At 40.5% G+C, this 21788-nt stretch overlaps 1 protein-coding gene across 1 annotated transcript in view; it reads left to right on the forward strand.

Annotated features, from left to right (window-relative positions):
- The first annotated feature begins 337 nt into the window (after nucleotides 1-337).
- The window catches only part of FBLN7 (fibulin 7), an 84428-nt gene continuing 62977 nt past the window's right edge, over nucleotides 338-21788 (forward strand). The window contains exon 1 of the mRNA XM_027853928.1: nucleotides 338-695. Within this exon, the coding sequence (XP_027709729.1) occupies nucleotides 621-695 (75 nt within the window). The 5' untranslated portion in view covers nucleotides 338-620. The remainder of the gene's footprint in view (nucleotides 696-21788) is intronic.

Here is a 21788-nt window from a genome sequence, read left to right on the forward strand (position 1 = left end):
TTGAAGCCAGTGCAGGCTGCAATAAGGTCCCATTTGCACTTCCCCCCTCTCCCCTTCCCTCCCCTCCCCATCAAGGAAAGGGCCTGGGGACTCAGCCAGCAATTTGGCAGGCAGAGGCACATGCTGGTGCTGTCCTCTCCACCCCTTCTTCCTCACTGGATTACAACTAGAGGACTGGCATAGGCTTTGCTGGGTATTTGAGTGGGAGGGATGGAATCAGAGCCAAACCAAGCCACTTAGGTGTTAGCTCATAAGCCCTCAGAGCAGCAGCAGCAGCAGCAGCAGCAGCAGCAGCAGCAGCAGCAGCCTCTCTCTGCATCTGGGACAGAACAGCTGGAGCAGCAGCAGCAGCAGCAGCAGAAGCAGCGGTACCACAGCCACAACCACAACCACAGAGCTGGGTGGACAGAAGAGAACTTGCAAGAACAAGGGCAGCCTGATGACTCCTAGCCTTCAAAGTCATTAACAAGCAGTTTGACTTCTCAGAGGCACCCCAAGTTAGCACACCGCTGGATTCTAATCACTGTCAGGGCTTTTGACACTTTTAAGGCAATCCTGAGGGAGGGTAGGGAAAAAAGAAGCGGTTTTCTTCCCTGAAAAGAAACTCACAAATTAGCAAGATGATTTCAGGATCTCAGTGTGCCTTGTTCTTTTTCTTGTCCTTCGTTGCCTGTCAAGGATCCCCGGTGTCTCAGGTAAGGTAGTTTTCCACGGACTGTACCACTGGAGGATTTCATGGCCAGGAGTCTGGTGTCCACTTACCTTTCACAGGTGGAAGATGCTAGCTCCAGATGCATGATCCTTGGGCTTTTTTTTTTTTTTTCATGATTCCATGTTGGTGCTTTGGTGGGGGGCTAAGGGGATGGGGCAGGTTAGAAAAATAATTTAGACTTTGTGTCTTTAAAAAAAGCATATTTCATTAGCTTTTTTAAGTATATGTCTGATTCTCCTCATGTAACACAGAAGTCTTGCCTAAAGGTGGGTACAACTATTTGCCAACTAGTAATTGATCAAACCTATGAAGAAAGTGATTTGAAAAATGCTCTCACAAGAATAGAAAAGTGCCCGAAGATACGATAATTTCTGGGAGAGTTATAATTCTTTGTCCTTTGCAGTGTTTCATCAGGAATCCTGTCCTCTTCTTAAACTTGAAATATTCCCTACCCTGGACAGATGCTTGTTTCCTACTGAAAATATTATCATAAATACTTTTTCTCCCTCTTGTGAGAGGCAGTATGGTATAGTGGATAGAATTGGCCTTGAACAAGGTCATGAAGATCTGTGTTCAAATCCCACTTCTAATACTTACTGGCTATGTGACCCTGGGTAAGTCACTTAAATTCCCAGTGCTTCAGGAAAATTTCTAAGACTATAAACTTCGGAGAAAGTGCTGACTTGTGCTGATAGAAGGAATTTCCCTATGGAGGAGATCCCTGTACCAAGGAAAACACTGATCTAGTTCCTATTGCCTCCCCAAAGTAACATCTTGTCTCTGTGTTTGTATCACTTCCAGGAGAATCAGAGAGAGGTGACTAACATTTTCTATGGGGCCATTTGGAGTTTGGGTTTGTATTTTATTTCACATAGGGAAAAGGACAACTTGCCTTTTTGATTTTCCAATCTGGCTACTCTTGATCATTGAAAGAATTCCAAATGATTATGCCATATTTAAAAAGAAAAGTTTTCTTTTCTTTTCTTTCTTTTTTTTCTTTTTTACTGACTCTCGATCTGACAGTTGTGTTAGGGGGTTTCCCAGTTGGGATAAGATTGGAACTTCCTTGGATGCACCTGAGCTGTCAAATACAGGGACAGGAGGAAGAAAGGTTAGGACAATTCTGGGAAACTAAAGAACTTTGCATATAAGCTCTGTGAACATTAGTGAACTTGGCGGACTGGTAGCTATTGCTGAGCAAATGTGCTGGTTATAATACTAAGGATATCAGTGTCTCATCTGTCATTACTTCGGCAAAATTTTCTATATATTGGACTGAATCTCCCAAGTAAGTGATTTGCTGGCCAAGACTAAGCACATTGTTTTGAAAGATACATCAACATCTTTGAAACACTAAAGGATGATGAGTGCCTAAAAGAGGGGCAGGTTACTAAAATCCCTGTTTTTCCCAAGGAATTACTCAACAAGATCTTAGAATTTCAGAGTTGGAAAGGACCTCAGTGGTCTGACCTCATTTGTCTGTTTAATCTCTCTTTGAGCTCTTTCTCCCATTTTATAGGAAGTAAAAAAAGTTAAGTCAGCAAACATTTATTAAATGTCTACTATGTGCCATGCACTACAAAGAAAACTAGTATATGGGCAGCTAGGTGCCACAGTGGATGAAGCATTGGTCCTGGAGTCAGGAGAACCTGAGTTCAAATCCGGTCTCAGACACTTGACACTAGCTGTGTTACCCTAGGCAAGTCACTTAACCCCAATTACCTCACCAAAAACAAACAAACAAAGAAACAAAATTAGTATAATGGGGAAAAATGTCTTGGAGCAGCAGCTAGGACTTGGACCCAGGGTAATTGGTTGCCAATCCTGAATCTGTTACTTGCTAGCTGTATGACCCTGGATAAGTCGCTTCCTATCTATAAAAGGAGAATGATAGCATATGCACTACCTATCTCAAAGAATTGACATGTGGAAAGTACTTTGGAAATGCTAGAGAAATGTGAGTCATTATTAGATAAAAAAGGAGAGTTTAACCAGACTTTGCTGCTTGGCTCCAAATCCTAGGTATACTTTATCAGATCATACTGGCAAGATGATTTGAGAAATTCCCAGAGAATCCTGGTTTCTCACCCCAGATTACAAGAAGGTTGAGAAGAGCTCCAGAAAAGATCAGTCTTCAAGTGGCTGTTTATTTAACCCAATAGAATGTAAGCTCCTTGAAGGCAAAGGGTTGATTTGTTTTTGTCTTTGAGAAGGTATAGGAGTCTAGAGGCTAGAGAACCAGCCTTGCAGCTAAGAAGACCTGGGTTCAAGTCCTTCCTCTGACATGCACTGGTTATGTGATCCTGGGCTAAGACACAACCCCTCAATGCTCTAGGTGATTCTCAAAATTGCAGAAAAGGTACTGACCTGTATTGATAGAAGGAGTTCCATCCCCTGGGAATTTTCTAGATTAATTAAATCATAGTTTCAGGCTTTATCCCTTCTTCATGCCCAGTGTGTGGCTCATAGTAAGCACTTAATAAATGCTTATTGACTGAGTTCTTAGAATTAATGAGGCATATAGGGGGCATAAAAAGAGCAAAAGGTTGCTTCAGTGGTCCTAGACATTCTCCACAAAAGAAAATTAGGTAATTATAGTGAATGGATGAAGGAGGAGGAGGAGAAGGAAGACTGCCAACTTTGATGGCAGCAGTCTGGATAATTAATTTTATATTGCTTAATATTATATATCACCATCTATTGGCCATGAATTATAGACATGTGTCAATTAAGTCATCTCCTAGAATTAAATGCATCTAGTAAAAATGAAGAGGTTGAGTGATGGCTAGGAGGACCTTTTCTTTCTAACAGTAGAGTTTTGTTGGTTTGAATAGGATTTAGGGTAATATTAAGGAAAAGGAATGGTAATTGATTAAAAAAAATAAAAAGACTGGAAAATTTCACCCACCTCCTCCCATCCCCACCACCCTTTTCTAATTGTGTTTAGATTTGAAAATATTTCCAAGTTGGTCTGGGTCTGGGCAAAATTAAATAATTAAGTTGTACAGATGCTGTTTGCCTGAGAAGAGATAACGGTCTGGAGAAGTGACTTCAGAAAGGTTGAAGTGACTTGTCTGTGTTAGCAGTAGGATTTGAACTCAGTGCTTCCAAACTACGTAGCATTTCACCAGGCTATTCTCCATTGCCCTATGGGTAACCTACAATTTTTATTCTTATTCTTAAGAGATTGTAATACTTCATTTTTGTAGCCATATAGCATCACTGGGAAAATACTGATATTAGAAAATATGATTTTTGGAAAAGGTGGCAGCTTGGGATGGTAGAAAGCCCTGTGAAATTTCCTAAATGCAACTCAGCCTGCTCTCTTCCTCCAATTCCATTTTGGGATTAGGTCATTGTCCAACTACAGCACCCATTCAATATATATGCATTGATAGATTAACTTAATGAATTGGCAAATGATAATAACACTAATAGCTAGCATTTATATAGCACCTAGTATGTGTCTGATCCTGTGCTAAGCATTTTACAAATATCTCATTTGATCTTTACAACAACCTGGGAAGTAGGTGCTATTATTGTCCTCATTTTACAGATGAGGAAACTGAGGTAGAGGTTGAATGACTTGCCCAAGATCACACAGCTAGCAAATATTTGCAACTGGATTTGTACTCAGGTCTTCCTAAGTCCAGACTCAGTGCTCTATCCATTGTGTCACCTAGATGCCTAACATTTAGTTGCTCACATACGTGTTCATAGTCTGGACAACAGGTGCTGTTCATCCATTTGATTTTTCCTGTGTGAATGGTTAGGCTGTCTTTTTTTGAGTGACCATAGATTTAATTGAGGAGGCCTGGAGCTTGATGCACAGTGAACTTCCTCATCAATAAAGATACTTTGCCCATTTGTAGTCTACACAAAAAATGCTTCATGCCAGTGAAAAACACCTTTTGTGAGCATGTATCTCCCTGTCCTGTGCTGTGCTTGGTATTGACAATCAGAGGATCACAAAGTTATTATACCTACAGTTGCTTCTCTCAAAGACTTTGAAATTATCCTAATGGGCATGCATGGAATCAGGATGGCCTGCCTTATTTTGTCACATTTCAAGAGAGGCTGGCATCACTATAAATGCCTGTGACCAGACCAAATATTGCTCACATGAAGAAACTATAGGAAAATGTATTCTCATAGGAAAGAAAACTGTCTCTAAGCAGGGCAATGGGAAGCACCTACTCAATTTTCAATACTTGTTTCTAGAATGTTCTGATTATGCTTTGGTCAGTGTCCCTCTATACTTATTTTCCTCACCCCCATCCATCTTTCAATTATCAATCACTCTCTATCTATTTTTCATCTCTTTGGCCCAGATATAAAGCGATAAGTTAACCCGTTGTACCCAAGTTGATTGAAGCACATGGCTGTGAGATCTGCTTGTCTGTCCATGGTCCAATCCTCCTCATGAGTACACAAGTAATAACAATGCTTTAGTGAAATAAAAAAAATGCAGAGGACTGAATATTTTCTTTAACACATGGGAGACATCTTGTTGAAGGAGAACCCTCAAAGCCACATTTTGTGCTGTCAAGTTAAATGCTTTTTAATTTTTTTAAACAATCAAAGACTAAACAAGGTGGGAATCTTTTATTCTTTTCACTTTTCAATCAGTTGTTTGACTGTAAAAATGTGTGATGTCTATTAGAATTTCCTGTCTCTATGTTCCTTTCTCAAACTCTCATCAATGATTTGTTCAATATATGTGTAGATCATTCTTATATTTTGTCTAATGAGAAAGTAGGTCACTTGTGAACAGCTTTATGAACAGTTCTAAAGGTTATTGACACTGTCTATGATTTTTTTCAGTCATTTGGTAAGTCTCTTTCTTCAGAAATTTTGAGATCCATATTTCATTGGTACTTTAAAAATTGTATCAGTTCCTGGAGAATTTCTTCTGTTAGCATTTGATCTGGTCCAGCTGTTCATCTTTACTTCATCTTCGTTGTTATGGGTACAGAGACATCAGTGATGAAAACAGATTGTTATAGAAACATTACTCTTTTAAAAATGCATTTATTATTTTTCTTTTTCATCTCTGAGTGCTCTTGGGGTGATCTAGCTTAGTTGAATTTCATTCCAAACTTTATATAAACTCATTTCTAACCCTACTACCCCATTGATTCACTCGTTCGTGAGGTGATACTCCTCATAATTCTCTCTTGAAACAGTTCACAAATGAGTTTACCTTCTAAAGTTATTTGCTATCTTTTTTTTTTTTTTGCTTGGAAAGATCAAATGTTTGCTGGTTCAAGTATTTTCTGAGCTATTTTTGCCTCGTGGTGACAATTGCTTTACATTGGCTAAACTTCTGTAAGAAACACAATCAAAGACAACTGTCTTTTACTTTATTAATTTCTAATTAGTCAACATCAGTAACTTGCTTTCCTCATGCTATAGTAAAAACAGTTTGTGCCTTTGAGTTGACTTTGGGGCTGATGAGAAGAGGGATGTAGTAAAGGGGGAATGTAATGAATTTTGTGAATTTGATATTCTGAAGGAGGAATCCCCATTGGTTCTCAATTGGTAGTAGCAGCAAATTACCCAAGAGAGCAATTGTGAGAATTCCCTCAGAGGCTGTCTGTTTGGGAGCTGACTTCAGTTTGTTTCGTAACAATGGTGACAAGCGGAAATAATAATTAAGATCACTTTTCTTTTCGTCCAAATTGAGAAATTGCTTATATTAGGGAGCTGAGATTGATTATCTTTGCAGGACTTCATAAACTCTTCCATTGCTCACTCATCTACCTATGTATTCCTTATCTCAGAGCTGTAACTGGAAATTTTTGTGCTTGGGTCAAGAAGGAAGATGGTTCTTGAGTGGGAGTGTACGCTGGGGGCCAGGGTTTCTGGGAGGGTGAAGCAGATTAGGAAATGTGCCCCAAAAAGGTTTTGTCAGCCCTCTGTTATGGCTTTCTCATCTTTATCTCAATCCTCTTTTTTCATAATGCCAGCTGAAAGAAAAAGAAGCTGAGTGTAAAGAAGGGGGGAGAGATGAGTGTCCTTAAATGAGTAATCTCAGGGATCCTCTCTATTCTAGCCCTTCTGAGTCACTGCTTCCTAACCAATGGGGAAAGTCATGGATGAATCAGGGTGAGAGACTTGAGGCAGAGGCTGATTTAGAGTCAGGGATCTAGGTTGCTGTTGAGGACTTTTTTTTAAAGATATAATCAGGGTTCAGTGACTGGTCCAAGGTCACACAGCTAGTAAGTGTCTGAGCCCAGATTTGAACTCCAGGTCCTCCTGGCTCCAGAGCTGGTGCTCTATCCATTGCACCACCCAGCTGCCCTGCTGTTGAGGACTTTTAAAGTCTAGGGGGAAATATTCCAGTGGCTTTCAGTAACTTGGGCAAAGAACAAGTCCCAGAGGTCACTTACTGAGCTGCAAGAGAAAGTTTTAGATTCTAACTTATGATGTGAATAATCATAATTACAACTGACATTAGGTAGTGCTCTACAGTATACAAAGTGGATCTGGCATATCTTCTGATTATCAGTTTTTAAAAATAGATGTTATTGATATATTTTATTTTTACATCACCTATGTTTTTCCCATTTGTCTCCCTCTGCCTCCCAGAGGGCTATCTCTTATGACAAAAGACCAAAAAAAAAAAAGAAAGAAAGAAAGAAAAAAAAGAGGGAGAAGAGAAAACAGGAAGGAATCATTTTAAATTGATAACACTTTAGGATGAAGGAGTTTGTCAGATGACTTTCCTTTGTGACATAAGAGGAAGCCAGGTAATGTCAGAACACTGAAGATGTGTGTATGGAAGACTGACGTGGTGGTAGGGGGAGCAAAGATGGTAGAATTATAGGCTAAATTTTTGCCTGATTTACAATTGTGCATAGGTTCAACCTCTCACCTTTCTGGATCTCTTCTTTTCTAGCTCCCCAGCTCTCTGAATATTTTGAGGTTACATTCAAGGAGTTGTTCTTGCTGATCCACCCTGGCTTCTTTCTTTCTACCAGGTCGGATTAGCAAATTGGATGCTTTCCACTTTCATAAGAAAATGATCAATTAAAGTTCCCTGTGGTTGAACTTCCTCAGCCCTCTTTAGATCAGAGGGAAATTCTTAGTGATGGATAGAAAGAAACACAGAGAGGGACAGACACAGAGACAGAGAGAGAGACAGAGACACACACAGAAACAGGGAGGACAGAGACAGGGATGAGAGAGAGAGAGAGAGAAGGATAGCATTTATTAATCACCTACTCTGTGCTAGGCACTGTGCTAAGGACTAGGGATACAAATAACAAGCAAAAAAAGGTGGTCTGGGTTACTCACAAGCTAGAAGACGGGGCTGCAAGGTGGAGGTAAGAGGTGGAAAGGTCTGAAGAATGGGCGGAGCCAAAAAGATCAAGTGAAGTGAAATAATCTGCCCACAGTTGCCTTGGTGGTACAGAGCAGAGATGGGATGTGAACCAAATTCTGTATTCTTTCTACCACAGCACCAAGCCTGTCAAGGGGACACATACTTGGTCCTTACAGAGCCCCTTTCTAGAACTTGATCTAACCCTTAACCATAAAGATAAATCCTGACTTTTGCAGCAGCCTCTCATCCTAGTTGTTGTTAGTGGAGTCTCAGTGAAAGTTCTCTGAGCAAAACTTAGTCCTCTAACAAAGAGCTTACTATAGAAAAAACTACATTCCAGGAGTTAGAAATCTTTGCAATCCGGCAGAGACTGTACACCCCACCCCCCACCAGGTGCTGCATGCCATAAGAGGGGTTGTCTCTAATGAAAACTTATCAAACGGGCAGAGAAGCAATTAAAATCTAAAAAAAAAAAAAAATTAAAAGGTCAAATTGCAATGGAAGAGGATTTCTAAACTCAGGACCAGGATTCTGGAACCCATATAAGCAGCTCTTGAAAACCAGGTATTTGAAAATGAAAGGCTATTCTTGATAAACAAATACAAGTCCAGGAAGGGGGGATGATATTTGGGTTGATGTAGGTTGTTAGCAGTCAATAGCCACAAGTCAGGGAGAACTTGAGGAAGGAAGAAGTGGGGGTGCCTTGGGCATCTGTGCCTGAAATGGAGTGGGAGGTTCCCCCTTTACTAGGCAGGACACCCCTTCTCTAGGGGTCCAACTGCCATCTTGGCTTTTGCCCAGACTCACCCAGGGTTCCTGGGATCAGCAACAGCATCATTAAGGTGCTAGTAATGAACACTGGCCACAGGGTACTCTAGGATCTCTTCCTTCCACCAACCACCTGTGCCAGAATTTTCAGTTATGGCACTGATGCCCAGTGCCCTCATTATCTTGACCACCAGTATAAACTTATATGAATCATTACTACTAATATCTAGCATAGGTACAGTGCCACTTAGGCAGTTAAGTGTGGATGGAGTGCTGGTCCTGGAGTCAGGAAGACCTGAATTCAAATCTAGCCTCAGACACTTACTAGCCACGTGACCCTGGGCAAGTCACTTAACCTCTTTCTGCCTCATCTATAAAACAGGGATAATAATGGCACCCAACTCCTGGGTCTTTGTGAGGATAAAATGAGATAATATTCATAAAGCACTTTGCACAGTGTATGGAACATATGTAATAGGCACTTAACAAAATTTTCCTTCCTTCCTTCCTTCCTTCCTTCTTTCCTTCCTTCCTTCCTTCCTTCCTTTAAATAAGACATTGGATGTGAAGGTTCTTTGAGAAAATGGTACTTTTCACAACTCAGAGAGTGGCAGGACAGGGCAAGTAATATGATGCCCATTTTTCAACAAGGGAAGTAGTCTCAGAGAGGGGAAGTGACTTGGCCTAAGCCATTTGGTTAGTTTGTGACAGAACCTAACTCCTCTCTTTGGAGTCTCATCTATTACTCTTCCCTTTTCCTCCCTACCCCACCTTGGTGTTGTGGAAAGACTAAGACGTGTGGAGTCAGGATGGGCCTGGGTTTGGATTCCACCTCTGACATTTACTAGCTGTGTGACCATGGGCAAGTTACAGCCTTTCTGAGTCCCAGCACCCTGATCTATAAAAATAAGGGAGAATAACACCTGAAGTCCTTATCTCAGAGGCTTGTTAAGGGGAGCAAATGAGACAATCAATCCACAACACGTTTATTAATTGTCTACTCTAAGTCAGGCACAGTGTTAGGTTCTGGAGACACAGACAAGAATAAAACAGTCCCTGCCCTCAAGATGTTTTTCTCTCATGTAGGAGGTGCAGTTGGAATGGAGCTTTGAAGGAAGTCAAGGCTTGTAAGAGGAAAAGGTAAGTAGAGGCAGAAGTCCAGGCCCTAGGGGCAGGATGTACAAAGGCACAGTACATATGAGATGTTTACAAACCTGTAAGTGGGTATGTGCACATGTGTACATACACACATATGTATATACATATTAGCAGTTATTGTTTCTAGCTATTATTATACCACACCTCTGCTTTTATTAATCATTGTGCTAACTACCCTCAGAGACATTTGAATTATATCAAGAAAAGCTCAAGGTGGAGGAAATAACAATAGAAAGTTTACATTTATATAGCATTTTACAAAGCATTTGATGAGCTTCATGAGAGCTCAATGAGCAGAGAAAGAACTCTGGAGTCTGAATGCAGATGGAAACATACTATTTGCTCTCCTTTTCTCTTTCTTTTTTTTTCTTAAGGCAGTTGGGGTTAAATGACTTGCCCAGGGTCACACAGCTAGTAAGTGTCAAGTGTTTGGTCTGAGGTCGGATTTGAACTCAGGTCCTCTTGACTCCAGGGCCAGTGCTCTATCCACTGTGTTATCTAGTTGTCGCTTTGCTCTCCTTTTCTTTTGTTGTTTTATTTTATTTCTTCTTTCTCGTGGTTCCTCCTGTTAGTTGTAATTCTTCTATACATCATTAGAATGTGAAAATATGCTTAATATAAATGTATAAGTAGAGCTTGTATCAGATTGCACACCATCTTGGGGAGGGGGAGGAGAGGAAAGGGGAGAAAATTTAAAACTCAAAATCTTATGGAAGTGAATGTTGAAAACTAAAAATAAATAAATAAATTTTTTTTTAAAAAAAAGAGCTCAATGAGGTAGATAGTGTAAATGTTATTTCCATTTTATAGATGAGGAAACTGAGGCTCAGAGGGGTAAGTGACTTGCCCAGCATCAACCAAACAGTGCAGTGCATGCTAGAAACCAGGTTTCTGATTCCAAATCTAGTACTTTTTCCCTGAATGACATTTACCTCCCAGCATTGTGGGACTTCAGGTATCAGCTCCCTAGAGAAGACGGCATGTGTGTGTATGTGTGTGCAATGGGAGGCAGGAAGGGACTGGACTTCCACAATCCCCTGAAATGCCTGAAATTCCATGCTGGTAAACTCTGTGGATGAGGGTGAAGGAACTGGAAGTTCTGCAACTGGGAGAGGAAGACCCCAGATAAATGAAGAGGCAGCTAAATGTCATAGAGAGGGGGTGGTAAAGAACAGGGTTCATTGGCCTAATAACATGAAATGTCAGCATGGCTCTGGTCACTTGCCTTTCCATTGTATACATGGAAAAGCTAAAAACTTCCATAGCTGAATAAACTTATATATAGTGCTTAAAGGCACATGGCACACTTTCTATGTGTTATTTACATGCCTAAATTAATTAATGCTCATTATCTTTAATTCCAAACCTACATCTCTTCCCAGCTTCCTTATTTCTGTCCAGGGTACCCCACTCCCTCTATTTTGCCCATGTTGACAAGGTCACCCTACATATCCAATCAGTGGCCAAATCTTTTCATTCAGCCTCCCTGACATCTATCTCCTGTCCATGTCTCCTCTTCACGCCCACAGGCACCATGCTTCTTCATCACCTCTCACCTGGACTATTGCAGCAGCCTTTTAACTCATCTCCCAGACTCAAGTATCTACCCTTCTTTGGTCCAATCTCCACACAGCTGTTCAAGTGATTTTCTTAAACCTCAGCTTTTGGTCCCTTCCTCAATAAATTCCAGTGGCTCCTTAACTCTACAATTAAATAGAAACTCCTCTGATTGACATTTTAACCCTTCACACCCTGGCCCAATCTATCTCTCCAGCATTATTCCACATTACTCCCCTTAACTGAATCTATGGTCCAACGAAACTATCTTACTTTTCCTCATGCATGGCATTGCCCCTCTTGCCTCTCTTATACAGAATATCTGGGACATCATCATTTCAATATCTTTGTCTCCCTAGATTCCTTTAGGATTTAACTCAAGAGCCATGTGCTGCTAGGGCCTCCTCCAATCCTCACCTCCCTGAAATTACCATGTACTGGGGCAGCTAGGTGGCACAGTGGATAGAGCACCAGCCCTGGAGTCAGGAGAACCTGAGTTCAAATCTGGCCTCAGACACATATACTTAATAGCTGTGTGACTGGGCAAGTCACTTAACCCCAATTGCCTCGCAAGAAAAAAAAAATTACCGTGTACCTATTGACCTATGTTTTCTCCTTTGAGGGCAGGAACTGTCTCACTTTTTTTTTGTGTGTGTTCTCAGCAACTTCCTCATATATCTGTTTTTCATATTTAAATGTTTCCTTTGGTTTCCTGTGCCTGCCTGTGTCCTTGGCACACAGTAGGTACTTAATAAATTACTGTTGATTACCTCATTTGAGTCTCACAATAGTCCTTTGAGTTATACTAATATCCCCATTTTACATATAAGGAAACCAAGACGCAGAAAAGCTAAGTAAGCTTAATCTTAGTCAGAAATGAGATTTGAACCCAGGCCATCCTGACATCCGGGACTAGCACCCTGTCTTCCATGCTGCCTCTCCCAAAGTCACTCAGAAATTCAGCAAAGATGAAAAGTCAAAATTCCTGCTTGTTGCTAAGGCGTTTCATGATTACAGTTATTTCCAGTACTTAATCAGTCACAGATGATCCATAAGACCCCCCACCTACCCATTGAGGTCTGGAGAATGTGACTCCCTTTACTTGAGCCCCCATATCAATGTCTTAAGAAATTAATTATATCATGATAAGTTACTTACATAATATTCCATCAAAAGAAAAACCATAGCATCTTCAAGCTGGAAAGGGATGTTAGAAGTTATCTAGCCTGTCCTCCCACCCATCTAAAGCATCCCTGACAGAGTAATTTATTGGACTTCCAGGATCATTAAATCAATCTCCCAGAAGTGGAAAGCTTAATGAAAACCATATATCAGTTCCCCAAAACCCAGCCAACAAGAACTCTGAACCCCACTCCCATTTGATGCATTGCCAGTAGACAGCCCTATTTCCTTCCGTCCTTTGGCCTGACTCTTTTCTATGACTTCTTTCTAACCATCTTTTTTTCCAAGTACGACTTCATGAAGACACTGAATCATACATATTTGGATGCTAAAGAAGAGAAAGACTGCTTGTTTCTATTCTTTCCAACAAGGGAGAGATTTACCTTATATCAACTCTATTCTGAAAAATTGTATAATTCCTTTTCTGTTGTTCAAATATTTCTGGCAAAATCTGTTCTTTAGAAACAGCTGTTGTCATTCATATCCCCATTATGATCTGGTTCTTGTCTTTGTTTTTTCCAAATTCTTACCCAAATTCTGACCACATTCTGATCTTTGGTAGAGTTTTTCCCACTGGTGTTGAGTTGTGGCAAACAAATAATACTCTTTGCTAATGTGGAAAGACAAGATTAAAAAGCAGCTATTACAGCTGTTTGCATGGTGGAATGATCTTGCCCGGGTGCTAGTGAAGAGAACATCTTAGAGTAGTTTGAGGAAAAGCCAGACTTTAAACTTAATCCTTCTAACCTGCATTTGACATCAAGACACCACCATGATAAAAAATCATACATAACTCTCCATTACCTACAGAACAAAATCTTAAAAATCCTTAGCTCAGCCAGCAAATCTTTCCATGATCTAGCTTCAGTTTTATCTTTTGGTACTCCCTTTCATGCACCTTACAATCTGTATTTCTCCCAGTTCTTCCAGTACGTCCTGTGCTTTACCACCATGAGCTCCAGAGGGCTCAGTGAAAAGATTGGCAGGATCCCTTAGTGTAGAATTCTTCAAGAATTCTAGAGCCAGAACAGGAAGGTTGGGAAGCTGGAGGGAAGATCAAATTCAGAAGGCACAAAGAAGAATAATTCCATTGGGCAGGAAATGAGGGAGTTGTCTAAAGAGGCTAATGTGGATGCACAGGGAACCTATTGATCAGCTTAGATTTTTAAGGATGTGCTGGCGATAGAAGCAAAGATGGGTAATGGAAGAAGAGCACAAAGTATTCTTACCATCTTCTGAGAAGAGCGTCAGAAACACCAAAGTTCAGGATCAGCTGAGGTTATAAAGGAAAACTAAGGATAAAAAAAGGGGAAAGGAGGAGGAAGGATAAAGAAAAACACAGAACAAGGGGTAGATGGGGTAATAATGCCTAAAGATTGAGAGAAGACAGAGTTACTTAAAAAAAAATTTTTATATTCATCTTCTCTGCCAAGGAGAGAAATCTTAAAAGGTGGAGAGGACAGATAAAATATGGCTAATTGGGATTCAGTCAGCCAAGGAGCATCTATTAAGCTCTTACTGAGTGCCAGGTATTCTAAGTGCTGGAGATATGAAGAAAGGCAAAAACATGATCCCTGACCTCAGTGAATTTTACATATTGATGGAGTTGATACCAAAGATAAGTGGGATGGGGTTGGAAGAGATAAACAAGCTGCCCTTGGTGAATTTAATGCTTCTGAGTCAGATGAACTCCATCCCAAGGCACTAAAAGAAGCAACAGATGTGACTGCAGAGCCCTTTGAGGATCATGGCAAAATGGGGCAGCACCCCAGAATTAGAGGATGAATGATATTCCAATTTACTTTTTTATAATAACTGACATTTTTGTAGGCTCTAAAGTTTTCAAAGCACTGTACATGCGTAGCACATCTCACATGAGGTAGGTAAATACATGTACTGTTATTCCCATTTTACTGATGAGGAAATAGACTCAGAGGGGTTAAAAGACTGACTAAAATCATGCAGCTAGTAATCATCAGAGGCAGATTTTGAACCCAAGTCTTATCTTATTCTAAGTCCAGCACTCTACTCTATAGTGTATTGCCTCTCTGTTATCCTAATTTTCTCAAAGAGGAGAATATAGTTTGCAAGCTAGTGAATTTGACTTAGGGTTGTTGGAAACATTCTAGAATTAAAGGGATGATTCATGAACATCTAAAAAAAGGAGGTAATGTTTACAAGAATCCCGTATGGCTTCCTCAAGAATAGGAAGACCTATTCTTTTTGTTGTTGTTGAGGCAATTGGGGTTAAGTGACTTGCCCAGGGTCACACAGCTGGTACATGTCTGAGGCTGGATTTGAACTCAGGTCCTCCTGACTCCAGGGCCAGTGCTGTGAGGAAGACCTATTCCTGACAGACTACACCCATTGCCCTGTTGGACTGGGTTTCTAGAGTGGAAGACCAGGGGAAGACTGAAGATATAGTAAATTTAGATTTTAGCATAGTATTTGGCATAGTTTCTAATGCTATTGTTGTGGACAAGATTCAGAAATATGTGCTCAATGAATAGTTGGATTCAGAACTTACCAAAGGAGCAAAAATTAAATTTGACTTCATCATGGTCAGTGGAGTGCCTCAGGGTCTGTACTTGGCCTCATCTTTGTCAGTGAGTAGAACAAAGCCATTGATTGCTTATCACAATTTTGGACGTCATAGAGGGGTGTGTGTGTGTGTGTGTGTGTGTGTGTGTGTGTGTGTCTGTGTGTGTCTGTGTGTGTGTGTGTGTGATAACTAGGATACTAGGTGAAAAGTTTAAAAAAATATTGACAGACCAGAAAATTGGACCAAATCTAAGAGATTTAAAATTTAATAAAGATATTTATCAAGTCTTACACTTGAATTGAAAACATCAACTTTGCAAATATAATAGAAGGGGGAAATATACAGGTAGCAGTTTTTCTGAAAAAAAAAAAAAAACAAACTAGAGATTTTAATGAATTTCAATATGAGTCCATAGCAGGATGTGGCAGTTGGAAGAGTTAATGTGATCTTGGGCTGCAGTAAAAGTTACACAGAATGTCCAGGATTAGGGAGGTGAGCACTCTGTCTTATAGCATCCTGGTCAGACCTCAACTAGAGTGTTGTGCCCACTTCTAGGTTCATTTCTAGGAAGGACATTGATAGGCTGGAGAGAGCTCAGAAGAAGGCAGTCAGGGTACGGGTTGGAGACTTGAAAATAGCTATTATGTACCCTGCCCAAATCTTCTTCTCTCCAACTTAGATATCCCCAGGTCCTTCAAATGAACCCTATAAAACATGATTCCAAGGCTCTTCTGATATCATTCTCAGGTGTGATGGGCTTCCCCCCTTCAGCATTTCGTTAGAGAGCATAATCTACATTGTGGTGATCAGATCAAGAAGTCCCTCCTTGGATTTGTCAAGGTAGTCCTCTGATAACTTTAGAGACTTATTTTTCCCTTTGAGAACTTTTGTTTATTAAGAAGGATTAAAGGATAGTTATCTTGCCAGAGGAAACAGGGACCTAGTGACAGGTACACTAGATCTGGGCCTATGTTCAAAAGTGGATTTTGCTACTTGCTATCTGTGACTTAGAATCACAGAATTTAATAGCTGAGACTTAGGTGGTTGTCTTGTTCAACCCATACCACAGAAGCTTCCCCTGTACAATATACTCACCCTGTGGTCCTCCAGCTTCTGTTTGCAAACTTCGAAGGTCCCAGGCCAAGCCCTACTTGGTCATTGTTTGGGCCCTGATTGACTCAGAGTGAAAGTAAATAAGAATTGTTTCTGTTTTGGCAAGAAACCCTGAGGTTCTTTTTGTGACTCATTTTTTTTTACCAGCCTTAGTGGCTGAATGGGCATTGCCTCAGTCAAACTGAGACCTGCCAAAGACCTTAGCTTTAAAAGGCCAATGTCTTCCACAGCATCTGGGGCCATCTCCAGTCTTCCTGATGCGTATCTGGCCGCTGGATCCAGATGGCTGCAGAGGAGAAAGTGAGGCTGGTGACTTTGCACATCCCTCCCTCACTGAAATCTAATTCACTTGAAAGTCATGGTATCACCTCCATGATGTCAAGGTCCTCTTTCAGAACTAAGAGCAAACAATAACAGCAAACTTCCAAGAGGGAGGGTTCCACTCCCTCCCTGGGCCACTCATTCTACTTTGGGACATCTCTAATTATTAGGAAGGTTTTTCAGTTTATTTATTTTTGTTCATTTGTTTTTGTGTGTTTTTCTGACATGGAACCAAACTTTGTTCATTTGAAATTTCCACCTATTGCTTCTAGTTCTGTCTTCTGGGGCCAAACAGTACAATTCTAATCCCTCTTACACATGACAACCCTCCAAATACTTGAATATAGTTATCCTGTGCCTCCTCAATCTTCTTTTCTCTCATCTAAACATCCCAAGTTAGTTCCCACACTCCTCGTATGACATTGCCTCAAATCCTATCACTATCCTAGACATCTCTCCTCTAGACACTTCCCAGCTTATCACTTGAGTCTGACCATACAGACTACAGAGGGACTAATAATCAATCAACCAACAAGCATATCCTAAGTGCCTACTGTGTGCCGGGTGCTTGTGCTAAGTGCTGGTGGTACAAAGAAAAAGCAAAAGCAGTCCCTACAAAAGTGCTCTAATAGAGGACTTACATTTGATTCAACCAATCCATCGATCAAGCAACCAACAGCATTTACTGAGTGCACCTGTGCTAGGTAGTATGGCTTCAAATACAAAGAATGAAATAATCTCTCTATGCTCGAAGAGATCACATTCCAACAATCACCTTCTTATTCCTGAAAGCTCCGCCTTCCAATGCTGCCACAGTTTGCATTCCCTTTCTTAGCTGCCTCACCACTCTGCTGACTCATTACCTTTGACTTCACTTAACCCCCTAGATCTTTTTTCAGACTAAGTGCTGCCTAACCAAGCCTTCCCATCCTATACTTGTCAAGACACAGATAAATAAGACACATATTGTATACTTGAACCCAAGTGTAAGACTTTACATTTATCTCTATTGAATTTCATCTGATTGTGTTCTAACCAGAGCTGCAACCTGTTAAGATCATTTTGGAACTTGACTTTGTTATCTAATCTGTTAACTATCCTTCCCTGCTTTGTGTCACCTGCAAATTTTATAAACGTGTCGTCCATACCTCCATCCCAGGCATTGAAAAATATATTAAACGGCATAGGACGGAGTGCAGATTCCTGGGACCATAGTTCCACTAACTTCACCTCAAGTCACTTCAACCTCTCTCTCTGGGCTTCAGGCACTATACTTTCTTTTTAAAAAAAATTTTAAATTTCTATTTATTCCATTTTTAATTTATGAAATAAAACAAGCATTTCTATAACATAGCATAATAAAAAGATGATTACACATGAAACTGCAAATGTATTATGTACAACTTGCTATTCCTTTTAAATATATAATAAAGTTATCATGTAAATTTCTTTTTTTTCTCCCCCCCACCCCTGGCCCTAGAGATGGCTACCATTAGACCATTATACTTTCCAACTCTAAAGTCAATGGTCTCCTATGAACAGTGATACAGAGGAGAGTATAGTAAGCATAGAGGGGAAGGTCATACTAAAAAGGTTAAGTGTTTGTCTGCATCATGCCTCATGAGGTAATAGTTGCTCTGAGTTAGTAAAATTCACTCTCTGGATCTTTGACCCTCTTTACCAGCCCTGGTCTTTGCCTCAAGTCAGTGTTTCTTAAAGCTCACAGCACTCTACTTTTTTTTTTTAAACCCCAAACATAGCCTGTTGGTCAAGACACAAGAAGTCATTATGAGCATTGTAGCTGGATTTCAAACTTGAATCCCTGGCTTGTTTATTATAACCCAGTATGTGAAAAAAAATCACAGCACAGCCTAGGGAAGGAGGTTTGAATCTTAGCATTGAGCAGAGTGAAGTGTCCCCGGAGACTTAATGGCATTTCTCACATAGGAATTGCCTTAGAAGTAAGTTAAACTTTAGGAAAACTTGTCCTTTTCTTCCTCTTTACTTCCCCCAATGTCAGCACTGGAAATGACAATCAACGCCAGTTTTTACCCAACCAGAACCCTTAATAAATAGCAAATTAGGGGAAGCTCTTTGAAAGCCCTTCTGAATGTAATGGAAAATGTTAGAGCTAAGTTAGTGCCTGGCAATTTGGAGCAGTGGAAAGGACAATGCATTTGGAGACAGAGGAGGACCTAGGTTTAAATTCTGGCTCTGTTCCTGGTCACATTATTTAACTTCTATTATATCAGGTCTGGGTTTCCTCCTATGTAAAATTAAGGGGGTAGAATAAATAATCTCTTTGGTCCTAGAAGACCAAAGCTCTGGCTAATGTATCCATCACAGGGAAGACCCCAGTGCTAAGCCTGTCATGTTATCATTGGTTAAGCTTGCTGGCTCTATGGTTTAGGTAACTAAGGTGAGTGGTCTGCTGGTATTTACAGTTTTTTGACTGACTTTCTCCCCTACCCCTGCAAAAGTACTCTGGATAGTAAAATTTAATTATTAACATTGTCTTCATCACTTTCTTAAGTCTGGACAATCAACATCATAATAAATCTAGCTTGATCTGTAGCCGCTGAAAATTTAATAATCAGGTCTTTCTCTTGGAGCTGGCTCCACACATCCCTGGTTTTTCTTTGGAGACAACAAGGCTTGACCCAGGCAGAGTGAACATAAGTTGCTCCTCTAAATTTCTTCAAGGGTCGGTGGTGCCTCAGAGGGTCCTGAACATATTTCCTGTACTTCTAGCCTGAGTGATGCTCAAAAATGGTGTTCTTCTCGCTACCTTTTCTATAGTGAGGGATATTTAACCTGAAGATTATGGTCTTGGTTTAAAAATTTTTTCTAGGTGGGGCATCTATATTTCAATATAATTGATTTCCTTTGTAATTCTATGTATTTTATGCATTTGAACACATCATTCTGAGAAAGGGTTCATAGGCTTCGCCATATTGACATGACAAAGGGGTCCATGAGTCTTAGGTTAAAAACTCCTGTTCTAGTGTGGAAAGTATTGGACTCAGAGTCGGATCATTTGCCTTCAAGTTCTATCCCTAGACCTCATCAGCTGGGCAACCTTGGGCTATTCATTTGACCTCTTGGACATCTGGTCCTCACCTGAAAAAGTGAATAAACATTGGTGGACTCTCAAGGTTATGGTGAGAGTCACATGAGGCAGTATATGTATAGCTCTTTGTATGTAAATTGTAACACACCACATGGGAATTCCTTCCCAGTGCCTCATATAAGCTGAAATGGTATACACACTCTGCCCTATAGACTTGGAACAGAGAGTCTACTTGCTTCTTACTACTTGGCATGTCAAATACTTATTAGTTTTGGGGTAGCAGATCTATCTATTTTCTCTTCTACTCCCAGTTAATAATTAGGTTTGGATTAACAAAGGAGCATCCTCTGTTTTACATTGTCACTTTGTTTAACCAGGATTCAGAGGGTAGAGCTTGGAGTTTATAGGCTGCCTGAAAAATACCTTCCATTTCAACTTCCAAAAATCAGTACCTTCTTTGATGTAGGCTCTCCCTCCATCTGTGTAGAGCACAAGACACCTGAGGAGAGAGCTGCATGAATTTCTGTGGTTGAAAAAAAAATAAAGGTCATTACTTCTTTGTCAACCTTCTGCTGATGGCTCACCCTTCAACAATAAACACAAAAACTATTGCAGGCAGAGCTTTAACTAGGGTGGGATGGCTAGAGCTTTGACCATAGGTACTGAATTTAGAGCTTGCAAAAAGCATTTGCAGTATTTCAGCATCATAGAAGCAACAGCACTTAACATTCACTATCTAGGAAGAAAAATTAGTTAAAATGGGAAGTTACCAGATGGCAGCTGAGGTGATCTCCCCTGCTCTCTGCACTATGACCTTCCTACCAGCTGGTTGCAGTAGTCTGTGTCTTCCTTCTGCCAGAAGATAACATCTTGTCCCCACTAGTACCTTTGCTCCTGTCCTCCCACTCAGCAGAGTACTCATGTCCATACTTCTTGCCTTGGGGTCATCTGCGTTATTTGCTGAGTTGCAAGGACTCTGATTGCTGGACAGTGCTAAGAACCTTTCCAGATTTGTAGGATGGCCAAAACTTCTGTTCTGTTGTGTTCTGTTGGCACAGTCTTTAAAGGTCACCTCTGTGCCAATACTCCAAAAGAGTATTATTCTTTTTTGTTTCTTTTGTTTTTTGAAAATGAAATTCCCTATCTGACTCAGACTGGAAGTCCAGTAAGTGGTTAGTCCTTACTGAGCCTAATCCCACTGCCAGTTTGCACAGAAGCTTTGACTTGCTCCATTTTCGTTTTTTTTTAATCTTTTTTTCTAGTTCCCCTAATCTGCCCTCCCTTCTATCTCACCCCTCCCTTCTCTTATCCCCTTCCCCTTCAATTTTCCTGTAGGGCAGGATGGATTTCCATACCCCATTTCCTATATATCTTATTTCCCAGTTACATGTAAAAACAAAAGTTTTTTAAATTTTTGTTTTTAAAACTTTGGGCTCCAGATTTGCTCCATTTTCAACTTAGGCCAGTTCACCCCTCCTTAGACAGCCTGGTTCCCACTCCCTCCCTGCGTTGGTGCCTAGTGGACACCCTATAGGCTTTAGCCTCATTACAACTCAAAATTCCTGATCTCAAGTGATCCACTAGCTTCAGTCTTGCCATGAGCAGAGATCAAGGCATGCACCACTATGTCCAGCATATTTTATTGTACCTAATGTTAACACAGTGCTGGGCATACAGCAGGCACATTTTAAATGCTTGTTGAGGGACAGCTAGGTAGAGCATCACCCCCAGATTCAGGAGGACCTGAGTTCAAATCTGGCCTCAGACACATAACACTTACTAGCTGTGTGACCCTAGGGAAGTTGCTTAACTCCATTGCCTAGCAAAAAAAATGCTTGTTGACTAATTGATTAGGAGATGAGGGAGGAATATTTGTACTGCAAATCCAAACCAGGATCCCCACCTTTTAGTTCCAAACTGCTGAGTGAATCTCCCACTATATTTTAATACTTCTACTGACATAAAATCCTGTTTGGTATTGAAAGCTCTTCATAACCCAGCCCTTTTCTACCGTCCCAGCTTTCTTATGCCTTGATTT

This window comes from Vombatus ursinus, unplaced genomic scaffold (genome assembly GCF_900497805.2).
Source record: "Vombatus ursinus unplaced genomic scaffold, bare-nosed wombat genome assembly UNPS02010219.1, whole genome shotgun sequence".
NCBI lineage: Eukaryota > Metazoa > Chordata > Mammalia > Diprotodontia > Vombatidae > Vombatus > Vombatus ursinus.